General features: G+C 60.2%; 1 protein-coding gene across 1 annotated transcript; it reads left to right on the top strand.

The window, feature by feature from the left end:
• The first annotated feature begins 9,778 nt into the window (after window positions 1-9,778).
• Window positions 9,779-11,964, top strand: APOA4 (apolipoprotein A4). The gene is made up of 3 exons (XM_065417302.1): window positions 9,779-9,827; window positions 10,333-10,459; window positions 11,037-11,964. The coding sequence occupies exons 1-3, from the start codon at window positions 9,779-9,781 to the stop codon at window positions 11,962-11,964; spliced, it is 1,104 nt and encodes a 367-aa protein (XP_065273374.1).
• Window positions 11,965-12,575: the final 611 nt, after the last annotated feature.

Genomic DNA, 12,575 nt, shown 5'->3' with positions numbered 1-12,575 from the left:
GCAGGGTTACGGGTGTCCCAGCTTCACATCCACCCTGCAAGCAGGGTTACGGGTGTCTCAGCTTCACATCCACCCTGCAAGCAGGGCTACGGGTGTCCCAGCTTCACATCCACCCTGCAAGCAGGGTTACGGGTGTCTCAGCTTCACAGCCACCCCTGCAAGCAGGGCTACGGGTGTCTCAGCTTCACAGCCACCCTGCAAGCAGGGCTACGGGTGTCTCAGCTTCACAGCCACCCTGCAAGCAGGGCTACGGGTGTCTCAGCTTCACAGCCACCCTGCAAGCAGGGCTACGGGTGTCTCAGCTTCACAGCCACCCTGCAAGCAGGGTTACGGGTGTCCCAGCTTCACAGCCACCCTGCAAGCAGGGTTACGGGTGTCTCAGCTTCACAGCCACCCTGCAAGCAGGGTTACGGGTGTCTCAGCTTCACATCCACCCTGCAAGCAGGGCTACGGGTGTCTCAGCTTCACAGCCACCCTGCAAGCAGGGTTACGGGTGTCTCAGCTTCACATCCACCCTGCAAGCAGGGTTACGGGTGTCTCAGCTTCACAGCCACCCTGCAAGCAGGGTTACGGGTGTCTCAGCTTCACAGCCACCCTGCAAGCAGGGTTACGGGTGTCTCAGCTTCACATCCACCCTGCAAGCAGGGCTACGGGTGTCTCAGCTTCACAGCCACCCTGCAAGCAGGGTTACGGGTGTCTCAGCTTCACATCCACCCTGCAAGCAGGGTTACGGGTGTCTCAGCTTCACATCCACCCTGCAAGCAGGGCTACGGGTGTCTCAGCTTCACAGCCACCCTGCAAGCAGGGCTACGGGTGTCTCAGCTTCACAGCCACCCTGCAAGCAGGGTTACGGGTGTCTCAGCTTCACATCCACCCTGCAAGCAGGGCTACGGGTGTCTCAGCTTCACAGCCACCCTGCAAGCAGGGTTACGGGTGTCTCAGCTTCACATCCACCCTGCAAGCAGGGCTACGGGTGTCTCAGCTTCACAGCCACCCTGCAAGCAGGGTTACGGGTGTCTCAGCTTCACAGCCCCCCTGCAAGCAGGGTTACGGGTGTCTCAGCTTCACATCCACCCTGCAAGCAGGGCTACGGGTGTCTCAGCTTCACAGCCACCCTGCAAGCAGGGCTACGGGTGTCTCAGCTTCACATCCACCCTGCAAGCAGGGTTACGGGTGTCTCAGCTTCACAGCCACCCTGCAAGCAGGGTTACGGGTGTCTCAGCTTCACATCCACCCTGCAAGCAGGGCTACGGGTGTCTCAGCTTCACAGCCACCCTGCAAGCAGGGTTACGGGTGTCTCAGCTTCACATCCACCCTGCAAGCAGGGTTACGGGTGTCTCAGCTTCACATCCACCCTGCAAGCAGGGCTACGGGTGTCTCAGCTTCACAGCCACCCTGCAAGCAGGGCTACGGGTGTCTCAGCTTCACAGCCACCCTGCAAGCAGGGTTACGGGTGTCTCAGCTTCACATCCACCCTGCAAGCAGGGCTACGGGTGTCTCAGCTTCACAGCCACCCTGCAAGCAGGGTTACGGGTGTCTCAGCTTCACATCCACCCTGCAAGCAGGGCTACGGGTGTCTCAGCTTCACAGCCACCCTGCAAGCAGGGTTACGGGTGTCTCAGCTTCACATCCACCCTGCAAGCAGGGCTACGGGTGTCTCAGCTTCACAGCCACCCTGCAAGCAGGGTTACGGGTGTCTCAGCTTCACATCCACCCTGCAAGCAGGGCTACGGGTGTCTCAGCTTCACAGCCACCCTGCAAGCAGGGTTACGGGTGTCTCAGCTTCACATCCACCCTGCAAGCAGGGCTACGGGTGTCTCAGCTTCACAGCCACCCTGCAAGCAGGGTTACGGGTGTCCCAGCTTCACATCCACCCTGCAAGCAGGGTTACGGGTGTCGCAGCTTCACAGCCACCCCTGCAAGCAGGGTTACGGGTGTCTCAGCTTCACATCCACCCTGCAAGCAGGGTTACGGGTGTCGCAGCTTCACATCCACCCTGCAAGCAGGGTTACGGGTGTCCCAGCTTCACAGCCACCCTGCAAGCAGGGTTACGGGTGTCCCAGCTTCACATCCACCCTGCAAGCAGGGTTACGGGTGTCTCAGCTTCACAGCCACCCTGCAAGCAGGGTTACGGGTGTCCCAGCTTCACAGCCACCCTGCAAGCAGGGTTACGGGTGTCCCAGCTTCACATCCACCCTGCAAGCAGGGTTACGGGTGTCGCAGCTTCACAGCCACCCCTGCAAGCAGGGTTACGGGTGTCTCAGCTTCACATCCACCCTGCAAGCAGGGTTACGGGTGTCTCAGCTTCACATCCACCCTGCAAGCAGGGTTACGGGTGTCCCAGCTTCACAGCCACCCCTGCAAGCAGGGTTACGGGTGTCTCAGCTTCACAGCCACCCTGCAAGCAGGGCTACGGGTGTCTCAGCTTCACAGCCACCCTGCAAGCAGGGTTACGGGTGTCCCAGCTTCACAGCCACCCTGCAAGCAGGGTTACGGGTGTCTCAGCTTCACAGCCACCCTGCAAGCAGGGCTACGGGTGTCCCAGCTTCACAGCCACCCTGCAAGCAGGGTTACGGGTGTCCCAGCTTCACATCCACCCTGCAAGCAGGGTTACGGGTGTCGCAGCTTCACAGCCACCCCTGCAAGCAGGGTTACGGGTGTCTCAGCTTCACATCCACCCTGCAAGCAGGGTTACGGGTGTCTCAGCTTCACATCCACCCTGCAAGCAGGGTTACGGGTGTCCCAGCTTCACAGCCACCCCTGCAAGCAGGGTTACGGGTGTCTCAGCTTCACAGCCACCCTGCAAGCAGGGCTACGGGTGTCTCAGCTTCACAGCCACCCTGCAAGCAGGGTTACGGGTGTCCCAGCTTCACATCCACCCTGCAAGCAGGGTTACGGGTGTCGCAGCTTCACAGCCACCCCTGCAAGCAGGGTTACGGGTGTCTCAGCTTCACATCCACCCTGCAAGCAGGGTTACGGGTGTCTCAGCTTCACATCCACCCTGCAAGCAGGGTTACGGGTGTCCCAGCTTCACAGCCACCCCTGCAAGCAGGGTTACGGGTGTCTCAGCTTCACAGCCACCCTGCAAGCAGGGTTACGGGTGTCTCAGCTTCACAGCCACCCTGCAAGCAGGGTTACGGGTGTCCCAGCTTCACAGCCACCCTGCAAGCAGGGTTACGGGTGTCTCAGCTTCACAGCCACCCCTGCAAGCAGGGTTACGGGTGTCTCAGCTTCACAGCCACCCTGCAAGCAGGGTTACGGGTGTCTCAGCTTCACATCCACCCTGCAAGCAGGGTTACGGGTGTCTCAGCTTCACAGCCACCCTGCAAGCAGGGTTACGGGTGTCTCAGCTTCACAGCCACCCTGCAAGCAGGGTTACGGGTGTCTCAGCTTCACAGCCACCCCTGCAAGCAGGGTTACGGGTGTCTCAGCTTCACAGCCACCCCTGCAAGCAGGGTTACGGGTGTCTCAGCTTCACAGCCACCCTGCAAGCAGGGTTACGGGTGTCTCAGCTTCACAGCCACCCTGCAAGCAGGGTTACGGGTGTCTCAGCTTCACATCCACCCTGCAAGCAGGGCTACGGGTGTCCCAGCTTCACATCCACCCTGCAAGCAGGGTTACGGGTGTCTCAGCTTCACAGCCACCCTGCAAGCAGGGTTACGGGTGTCTCAGCTTCACAGCCACCCCTGCAAGCAGGGTTACGGGTGTCTCAGCTTCACATCCACCCTGCAAGCAGGGTTACGGGTGTCCCAGCTTCACATCCACCCTGCAAGCAGGGCTACGGGTGTCTCAGCTTCACAGCCACCCTGCAAGCAGGGTTACGGGTGTCCCAGCTTCACATCCACCCTGCAAGCAGGGTTACGGGTGTCGCAGCTTCACAGCCACCCCTGCAAGCAGGGTTACGGGTGTCTCAGCTTCACATCCACCCTGCAAGCAGGGTTACGGGTGTCTCAGCTTCACATCCACCCTGCAAGCAGGGTTACGGGTGTCCCAGCTTCACAGCCACCCCTGCAAGCAGGGTTACGGGTGTCTCAGCTTCACAGCCACCCTGCAAGCAGGGTTACGGGTGTCTCAGCTTCACAGCCACCCTGCAAGCAGGGTTACGGGTGTCCCAGCTTCACAGCCACCCTGCAAGCAGGGTTACGGGTGTCTCAGCTTCACAGCCACCCCTGCAAGCAGGGTTACGGGTGTCTCAGCTTCACAGCCACCCTGCAAGCAGGGTTACGGGTGTCTCAGCTTCACATCCACCCTGCAAGCAGGGTTACGGGTGTCTCAGCTTCACAGCCACCCTGCAAGCAGGGTTACGGGTGTCTCAGCTTCACAGCCACCCTGCAAGCAGGGTTACGGGTGTCTCAGCTTCACAGCCACCCTGCAAGCAGGGTTACGGGTGTCTCAGCTTCACAGCCACCCCTGCAAGCAGGGTTACGGGTGTCTCAGCTTCACAGCCACCCCTGCAAGCAGGGTTACGGGTGTCTCAGCTTCACAGCCACCCTGCAAGCAGGGTTACGGGTGTCTCAGCTTCACAGCCACCCTGCAAGCAGGGTTACGGGTGTCTCAGCTTCACATCCACCCTGCAAGCAGGGCTACGGGTGTCCCAGCTTCACATCCACCCTGCAAGCAGGGTTACGGGTGTCTCAGCTTCACAGCCACCCTGCAAGCAGGGTTACGGGTGTCTCAGCTTCACAGCCACCCCTGCAAGCAGGGTTACGGGTGTCTCAGCTTCACATCCACCCTGCAAGCAGGGTTACGGGTGTCTCAGCTTCACATCCACCCTGCAAGCAGGGTTACGGGTGTCTCAGCTTCACATCCACCCTGCAAGCAGGGCTACGGGTGTCCCAGCTTCACATCCACCCTGCAAGCAGGGTTACGGGTGTCTCAGCTTCACAGCCACCCTGCAAGCAGGGTTACGGGTGTCTCAGCTTCACAGCCACCCTGCAAGCAGGGTTACGGGTGTCTCAGCTTCACAGCCACCCTGCAAGCAGGGTTACGGGTGTCCCAGCTTCACATCCACCCTGCAAGCAGGGTTACGGGTGTCTCAGCTTCACATCCACCCCTGCAAGCAGGGTTACGGGTGTCCCAGCTTCACATCCACCCTGCAAGCAGGGTTACGGGTGTCTCAGCTTCACAGCCACCCTGCAAGCAGGGTTACGGGTGTCTCAGCTTCACAGCCACCCTGCAAGCAGGGTTACGGGTGTCTCAGCTTCACATCCACCCTGCAAGCAGGGTTACGGGTGTCTCAGCTTCACAGCCACCCTGCAAGCAGGGTTACGGGTGTCTCAGCTTCACAGCCACCCCTGCAAGCAGGGTTACGGGTGTCTCAGCTTCACATCCACCCCTGCAAGCAGGGTTACGGGTGTCCCAGCTTCACATCCACCCCTGCAAGCAGGGTTACGGGTGTCCCAGCTTCACAGCCACCCCTGCAAGCAGGGTTACGGGTGTCTCAGCTTCACATCCACCCTGCAAGCAGGGTTACGGGTGTCTCAGCTTCACAGCCACCCTGCAAGCAGGGTTACGGGTGTCTCAGCTTCACAGCCACCCTGCAAGCAGGGTTACGGGTGTCCCAGCTTCACAGCCACCCTGCAAGCAGGGTTACGGGTGTCTCAGCTTCACATCCACCCTGCAAGCAGGGTTACGGGTGTCTCAGCTTCACAGCCACCCTGCAAGCAGGGTTACGGGTGTCTCAGCTTCACAGCCACCCTGCAAGCAGGGTTACGGGTGTCCCAGCTTCACATCCACCCTGCAAGCAGGGTTACGGGTGTCTCAGCTTCACATCCACCCCTGCAAGCAGGGTTACGGGTGTCCCAGCTTCACATCCACCCTGCAAGCAGGGTTACGGGTGTCTCAGCTTCACAGCCACCCTGCAAGCAGGGTTACGGGTGTCTCAGCTTCACAGCCACCCTGCAAGCAGGGTTACGGGTGTCTCAGCTTCACAGCCACCCTGCAAGCAGGGTTACGGGTGTCTCAGCTTCACAGCCACCCTGCAAGCAGGGCTACGGGTGTCTCAGCTTCACAGCCACCCTGCAAGCAGGGTTACGGGTGTCTCAGCTTCACAGCCACCCCTGCAAGCAGGGTTACGGGTGTCTCAGCTTCACAGCCACCCTGCAAGCAGGGTTACGGGTGTCTCAGCTTCACATCCACCCCTGCAAGCAGGGTTACGGGTGTCCCAGCTTCACATCCACCCTGCAAGCAGGGTTACGGGTGTCTCAGCTTCACAGCCACCCTGCAAGCAGGGTTACGGGTGTCTCAGCTTCACAGCCACCCCTGCAAGCAGGGCTACGGGTGTCTCAGCTTCACAGCCACCCTGCAAGCAGGGTTACGGGTGTCTCAGCTTCACAGCCACCCTGCAAGCAGGGTTACGGGTGTCTCAGCTTCACAGCCACCCTGCAAGCAGGGCTACGGGTGTCTCAGCTTCACAGCCACCCTGCAAGCAGGGCTACGGGTGTCTCAGCTTCACAGCCACCCTGCAAGCAGGGCTACGGGTGTCTCAGCTTCACAGCCACCCTGCAAGCAGGGTTACGGGTGTCTCAGCTTCACAGCCACCCTGCAAGCAGGGTTACGGGTGTCTCAGCTTCACATCCACCCTGCAAGCAGGGCTACGGGTGTCTCAGCTTCACATCCACCCTGCAAGCAGGGCTACGGGTGTCTCAGCTTCACATCCACCCTGCAAGCAGGGTTACGGGTGTCTCAGCTTCACAGCCACCCCTGCAAGCAGGGTTACGGGTGTCTCAGCTTCACAGCCACCCCTGCAAGCAGGGTTACGGGTGTCTCAGCTTCACAGCCACCCTGCAAGCAGGGTTACGGGTGTCTCAGCTTCACAGCCACCCTGCAAGCAGGGTTACGGGTGTCTCAGCTTCACAGCCACCCTGCAAGCAGGGTTACGGGTGTCTCAGCTTCACAGCCACCCTGCAAGCAGGGTTACGGGTGTCTCAGCTTCACAGCCACCCCTGCAAGCAGGGTTACGGGTGTCTCAGCTTCACAGCCACCCTGCAAGCAGGGTTACGGGTGTCTCAGCTTCACAGCCACCCCTGCAAGCAGGGTTACGGGTGTCTCAGCTTCACAGCCACCCCTGCAAGCAGGGTTACGGGTGTCTCAGCTTCACAGCCACCCTGCAAGCAGGGTTACGGGTGTCCCAGCTTCACATCCACCCCTGCAAGCAGGGTTACGGGTGTCTCAGCTTCACATCCACCCTGCAAGCAGGGTTACGGGTGTCTCAGCTTCACAGCCACCCTGCAAGCAGGGTTACGGGTGTCCCAGCTTCACAGCCACCCTGCAAGCAGGGTTACGGGTGTCCCAGCTTCACATCCACCCCTGCAAGCAGGGTTACGGGTGTCCCAGCTTCACAGCCACCCTGCAAGCAGGGTTACGGGTGTCCCAGCTTCACAGCCACCCTGCAAGCAGGGTTACGGGTGTCTCAGCTTCACATCCACCCTGCAAGCAGGGTTACGGGTGTCTCAGCTTCACAGCCACCCTGCAAGCAGGGTTACGGGTGTCTCAGCTTCACAGCCACCCTGCAAGCAGGGTTACGGGTGTCTCAGCTTCACAGCCACCCTGCAAGCAGGGCTACGGGTGTCTCAGCTTCACAGCCACCCTGCAAGCAGGGCTACGGGTGTCTCAGCTTCACAGCCACCCTGCAAGCAGGGTTACGGGTGTCTCAGCTTCACAGCCACCCTGCAAGCAGGGTTACGGGTGTCTCAGCTTCACAGCCACCCTGCAAGCAGGGTTACGGGTGTCTCAGCTTCACAGCCACCCTGCAAGCAGGGCTACGGGTGTCTCAGCTTCACATCCACCCTGCAAGCAGGGCTACGGGTGTCTCAGCTTCACATCCACCCTGCAAGCAGGGTTACGGGTGTCTCAGCTTCACAGCCACCCTGCAAGCAGGGTTACGGGTGTCTCAGCTTCACAGCCACCCCTGCAAGCAGGGTTACGGGTGTCTCAGCTTCACAGCCACCCCTGCAAGCAGGGTTACGGGTGTCTCAGCTTCACAGCCACCCCTGCAAGCAGGGTTACGGGTGTCTCAGCTTCACAGCCACCCTGCAAGCAGGGTTACGGGTGTCTCAGCTTCACAGCCACCCTGCAAGCAGGGTTACGGGTGTCTCAGCTTCACAGCCACCCTGCAAGCAGGGTTACGGGTGTCTCAGCTTCACAGCCACCCCTGCAAGCAGGGTTACGGGTGTCTCAGCTTCACAGCCACCCTGCAAGCAGGGTTACGGGTGTCTCAGCTTCACAGCCACCCTGCAAGCAGGGTTACGGGTGTCTCAGCTTCACAGCCACCCTGCAAGCAGGGTTACGGGTGTCTCAGCTTCACAGCCACCCTGCAAGCAGGGTTACGGGTGTCTCAGCTTCACAGCCACCCTGCAAGCAGGGTTACGGGTGTCTCAGCTTCACAGCCACCCCTGCAAGCAGGGTTACGGGTGTCTCAGCTTCACAGCCACCCTGCAAGCAGGGTTACGGGTGTCTCAGCTTCACAGCCACCCTGCAAGCAGGGTTACGGGTGTCTCAGCTTCACATCCACCCCTGCAAGCAGGGTTACGGGTGTCTCAGCTTCACAGCCATTTGTTTCAGCAGGCGCACCTGCAAGCAGTGCTGGAGACTGATGGCCAGGGGGGGCAGGGGGCAGGCGGGCTCTTTCTGGGAGCATATTCTCAGCAGAGGCTGCCAGTGATTTTCCTGCTAGCTGAGAGTTCCCCTCCTGTATCGGCTGGGAAGACATGCAGCCCGGGACTCGGCCTGGCCTCTGTGCCTGGCTGGGCAAAATGTGCTTCATTCTTGGTCCTGACCCTGCGAAATAAAAAGCGCTATCCCAGAGCCCGCTCCCCGGGCAGCCCCCTCCCCGCTCTGCAGAGCTACCTGCTGTGCTGGGCTGATTAACAACACCTCTCCCTAGCTGCTGAGCAGGGGGAGGGAGACGGGATCCCCCTTGGGCCGCCTCAGTGGAAAGTCCCAGACACGAGCCCAGCAAATGGCCTGGGCTGAGTCCAGTTCTGCTCTCCCTCTCCCATGTCCACGCCTGTTGGCTGCCGTGAGTTACACCTGGTTCCCTGCAGTGCTCCCCCCCCCCCCCCCATCTCCAGCATCGCGTCCCAGCAGATAACGACACACCCGTGCACACGTCAGGAGCTTCCACGTTGGGTCCTTACTAAAGTCCAAGCCCTGGGGACTGTGTCACCAGCCTGCGTGGAAGCCGGCGGGGGCTGCTGGCTGCGGTATAAATACAGGCCAGCAGGGCACACCCGGCAGCCGAGGAGCAGCAGCAGCACAGGTCAGAAGGCTGGAAGGGGGAGCAGCAGACAGCCTAACCCCTGTGGCAGGGAGCTGCAGCAGGAGCCCTGAGACCGCAGGCCCTGCTGGGCAGTGGTCCCTGTCCCTGGCTCTTCACTGCACAGTGTCTCGCTGGGGAACGGCTGCAGGGGCATCCTACAAGGGGTGCAGCCAGGAGACGGGCAGGGTCTAAGGGTCTGTCCAGAGGAGTCAGTGGGGGGGTGAGATGGGCACTGGGAACCGCAGCCGTTTCCAGGTCAATGGCTGAGCTGCGGGGTCCCTGCGGGGAGCTCAGCCCGGCAGGAAGAAGGGGTGCTTGGACGGGGGGACAGAGGAGGGGGAGGAATCCCAAGCTGACCTCGTTTGTCCCCCCCTGCCCTGTGACAGCGAGGGGCTCAGCATGGGGTGGGGGCGCTGCGGGAAGAGCAGGGTTAGTGCACACAGGGAGACTGACGCATTTTGTTCTCTCTGCAGAGTGGCTCATTTTGCCTGGCCGGTCCCTGAACCCAAACAGCGCAGGATGTCTCTGAAGGCTGTCACCCTCGCTCTGGCACTTCTCGCCATCACAGGTAAGGGAGAGCAGCCTCTCCTGCTGGGCGGGTGCAGCCCTCGGGGCTGGGGGCCCTCTCGGGCTGCCTCCTGTCCCCGTCCCAGCATCCTAAAAAAAAAATAATGGAGATATCCCATCTCCTAGAACTGGAAGGGACCCCAAAAGGTCATCGAGTCCAGCCCCCTGCCTTCACTAGCAGGACCAAGTACTGATTTTGCCCCAGATCCCTAAGTGGCCCCCTCAAGGATTGAACTCACAACCCTGGGTTTAGCAGGCCAATGCTCAAACCACTGAGCTATCCCTCCTGCTCCGCAGAGCCATGACCAACTGGACTCTTTGCTCCTGTCTTGCTCGGGTCGGCTCCAGGGAGTGAGGAGGGCCTTACCTGGAGAGGTGGCCTCAGGGCTATGTAGGATGCTCTCTGAGGCTGGATGGAAAGGAAACCCCTGGGAATAGGAGAGAGGTGGGGCAGGCCTAGGGCTGGCTGCACAGGGCACTGAGCACTGGTGCTCGTTTCTCCATAGGGGCCCATGCAGATGTCAGTGCCCAGCAGGTGGCCGATGTGGTCTGGAATTACTTCACCCAGCTGACCGGCAATGCCAAGGAGACGATGGAGCAGATCCAGCAATCTGAAATCAGCAAGCAGCTCAAGTGAGTGCACCTGAGAGCAGGCCCCTGGCCCCCACGGGTGGGCGGGTGAGGCCGCGATCGGTAGGGAGGGGTGTGTTGGAGCCTGTGGGAGGGATGAGACCTGAGCAGGTTCCTGGGGCTGGCACGGTGGAGAGAATAAAGCGCTGGTACCTGTTTCTCTGCACTGGTTTTAGGAGATCCAACTAGAATAAACAGTAACACCAGAGCAAAAAGCAGCAATGAAAGAGAAGCCGGCTGCCCGATGTAACAAGGGCTTATGGCCTGCCAGACCCACTGCCCCACTAAGCGGGAGGGACCCACTCTCATGTAAAACAATGGGGACAACAGGCTTGCAGGGAAACGTGCCCCCCCAGGTCAGGAGCAGGGTAGCTGGGAGAGACGGGGTTCTCTAGAGGCACCGACAGGCAGGTCTGCAGCCAAGGGCTGCTCCGACAAGGGTGAGAGCACAGAGATGGGTACCCCGGAAATGCTGCTAGATGTAGTTGCAAGGGTACAGGGTAGGGGACGGGGCTTGAGTGGTCAATGAATCAATGAAAGACACTCCAGGTGCTGAGCGTCCCTTCCCCTTCTCCCCCAGCACCCTCTTCCAGGACAACCTCCAGAATGTCAACTCCTACGCGGGGGACCTGCAGAAGAAGCTGATCCCCTTCGCCACCGAGCTGCATGCCAAGCTGAGCCAGGACTCGGAGAAGCTGAAGGAGCAGATCCGGCAGGAGCTGGAGGACCTGCGCCTCAAGCTGTCCCCTTACGCCGACGAAGTGCACCAGCAGATCAGCAAGAACGTCCAGGCGCTGCAGCTGAAGCTGAGCCCTTATGCCGAGGAGCTACGTGGCCAGGTCAACCAGAATGCGGATTTGCTGCGCCAGCAGCTGGCCCCCTACGCCCAAGAGCTGCGGGACAAGCTGCAGGAGAACGTGGACGGCCTCCAGGCATCCCTGGCCCCCTATGCCGAGCAGCTCCAGCAGCAGATTGACAAAAACGTGGCGGACATGAAAGAGAAGCTGGCGCCCTTGGCCGACGAGCTCCAAGTCAAGCTAGACCAGAACGTGGAGGAGCTGCGCCAGCAGTTGGCCCCCTACGCCCAGGACGTGCAGGACAAGCTCAATCGCCAGCTCGAGGGCCTGTCCTTCCAGATGAAGAAGGGTGCAGAGGACCTGCGGGCCAAGCTTTCGGAGAGCGCGGAAGAGCTGCGCCTGAAGCTGAACCCTTATGCCGAGGAGCTGAAGGAGAAGCTGCGCACGGATGCCGAGGGCCTGCGCCAGTCCCTGGGCCCCTACGTGGAGGGCCTGAGTGAGCAGATGGAACAGAAGATTGAGGAGTTCCGCCAAACCGTGGGCCCCTACGGGGAGGCCTTCAACAAGCAGCTGGTGCAGAAGGTGGAGGAGATGAGGCAGAAGCTGGGCCCCTACGCTGGGGAAGTGGAGGATCATCTCAGCTTCCTGGAGAAGGACATGCGGGACAAGGTCGCCTCCTTCTTCAGCACCATCAAGCAGATCGAAAACTGAGGGGATCCCTAAGAGGGCTCGGCTTCGCTTCCTATCGCCACTGCTCACCCTCACCTCCACTGCACAAGGCAAGCCACTGTCTACCTCAGAGCCAGGGGCGAAGCACACTGGAACCAGCCCCAGGACAGGCTCAAGGGCTTGCTGCTCTTCCGCAGCTCATGCCCCAGCGCGGGAAAGGGACCCGGAGCTGTGAATGCCAGGAGACCTGCACATGCTGGATGACTGTCTGTCTGTGCTGCTACTGACTTTCCTGCACTTGCCCTCACTCCAAAATTGCACCTACTGTATCTGCTGAAATAAAACTGCAACACAGCAATGCACATGGCGACTCTGTCTTTCTCTTAGCCTGACCCATACGAGACGCATTCTGCTATTACTGGTTCTGCAGAGGCCCTAGGTTCTTCCTTGGGTGCATGGGGTGGGGGGTGCTGTCCCTTCCCAGTTCTAGTGGCGTGATAAAGTGCCTAATTTGTTAAATTAATGAGCCCAGTACACTCCAGTGAGGCTGAACAGGAAACCAGGGAATAAACTAGGCTGGATGAGTGGAGAGGGAAAAAGATTATCTAGTTTTTCTTTCTTTCTTTCTTCTCACCAGTTGAAAGCCCTGTGCT

The sequence above is a fragment of the Emys orbicularis genome, chromosome 15 (assembly GCF_028017835.1).
Source record: "Emys orbicularis isolate rEmyOrb1 chromosome 15, rEmyOrb1.hap1, whole genome shotgun sequence".
Taxonomy (NCBI): Eukaryota; Metazoa; Chordata; order Testudines; family Emydidae; genus Emys; species Emys orbicularis.
Note: the sequence above shows the minus strand (reverse complement) of the source record. Positions and strands in the feature narration are given on the sequence as shown.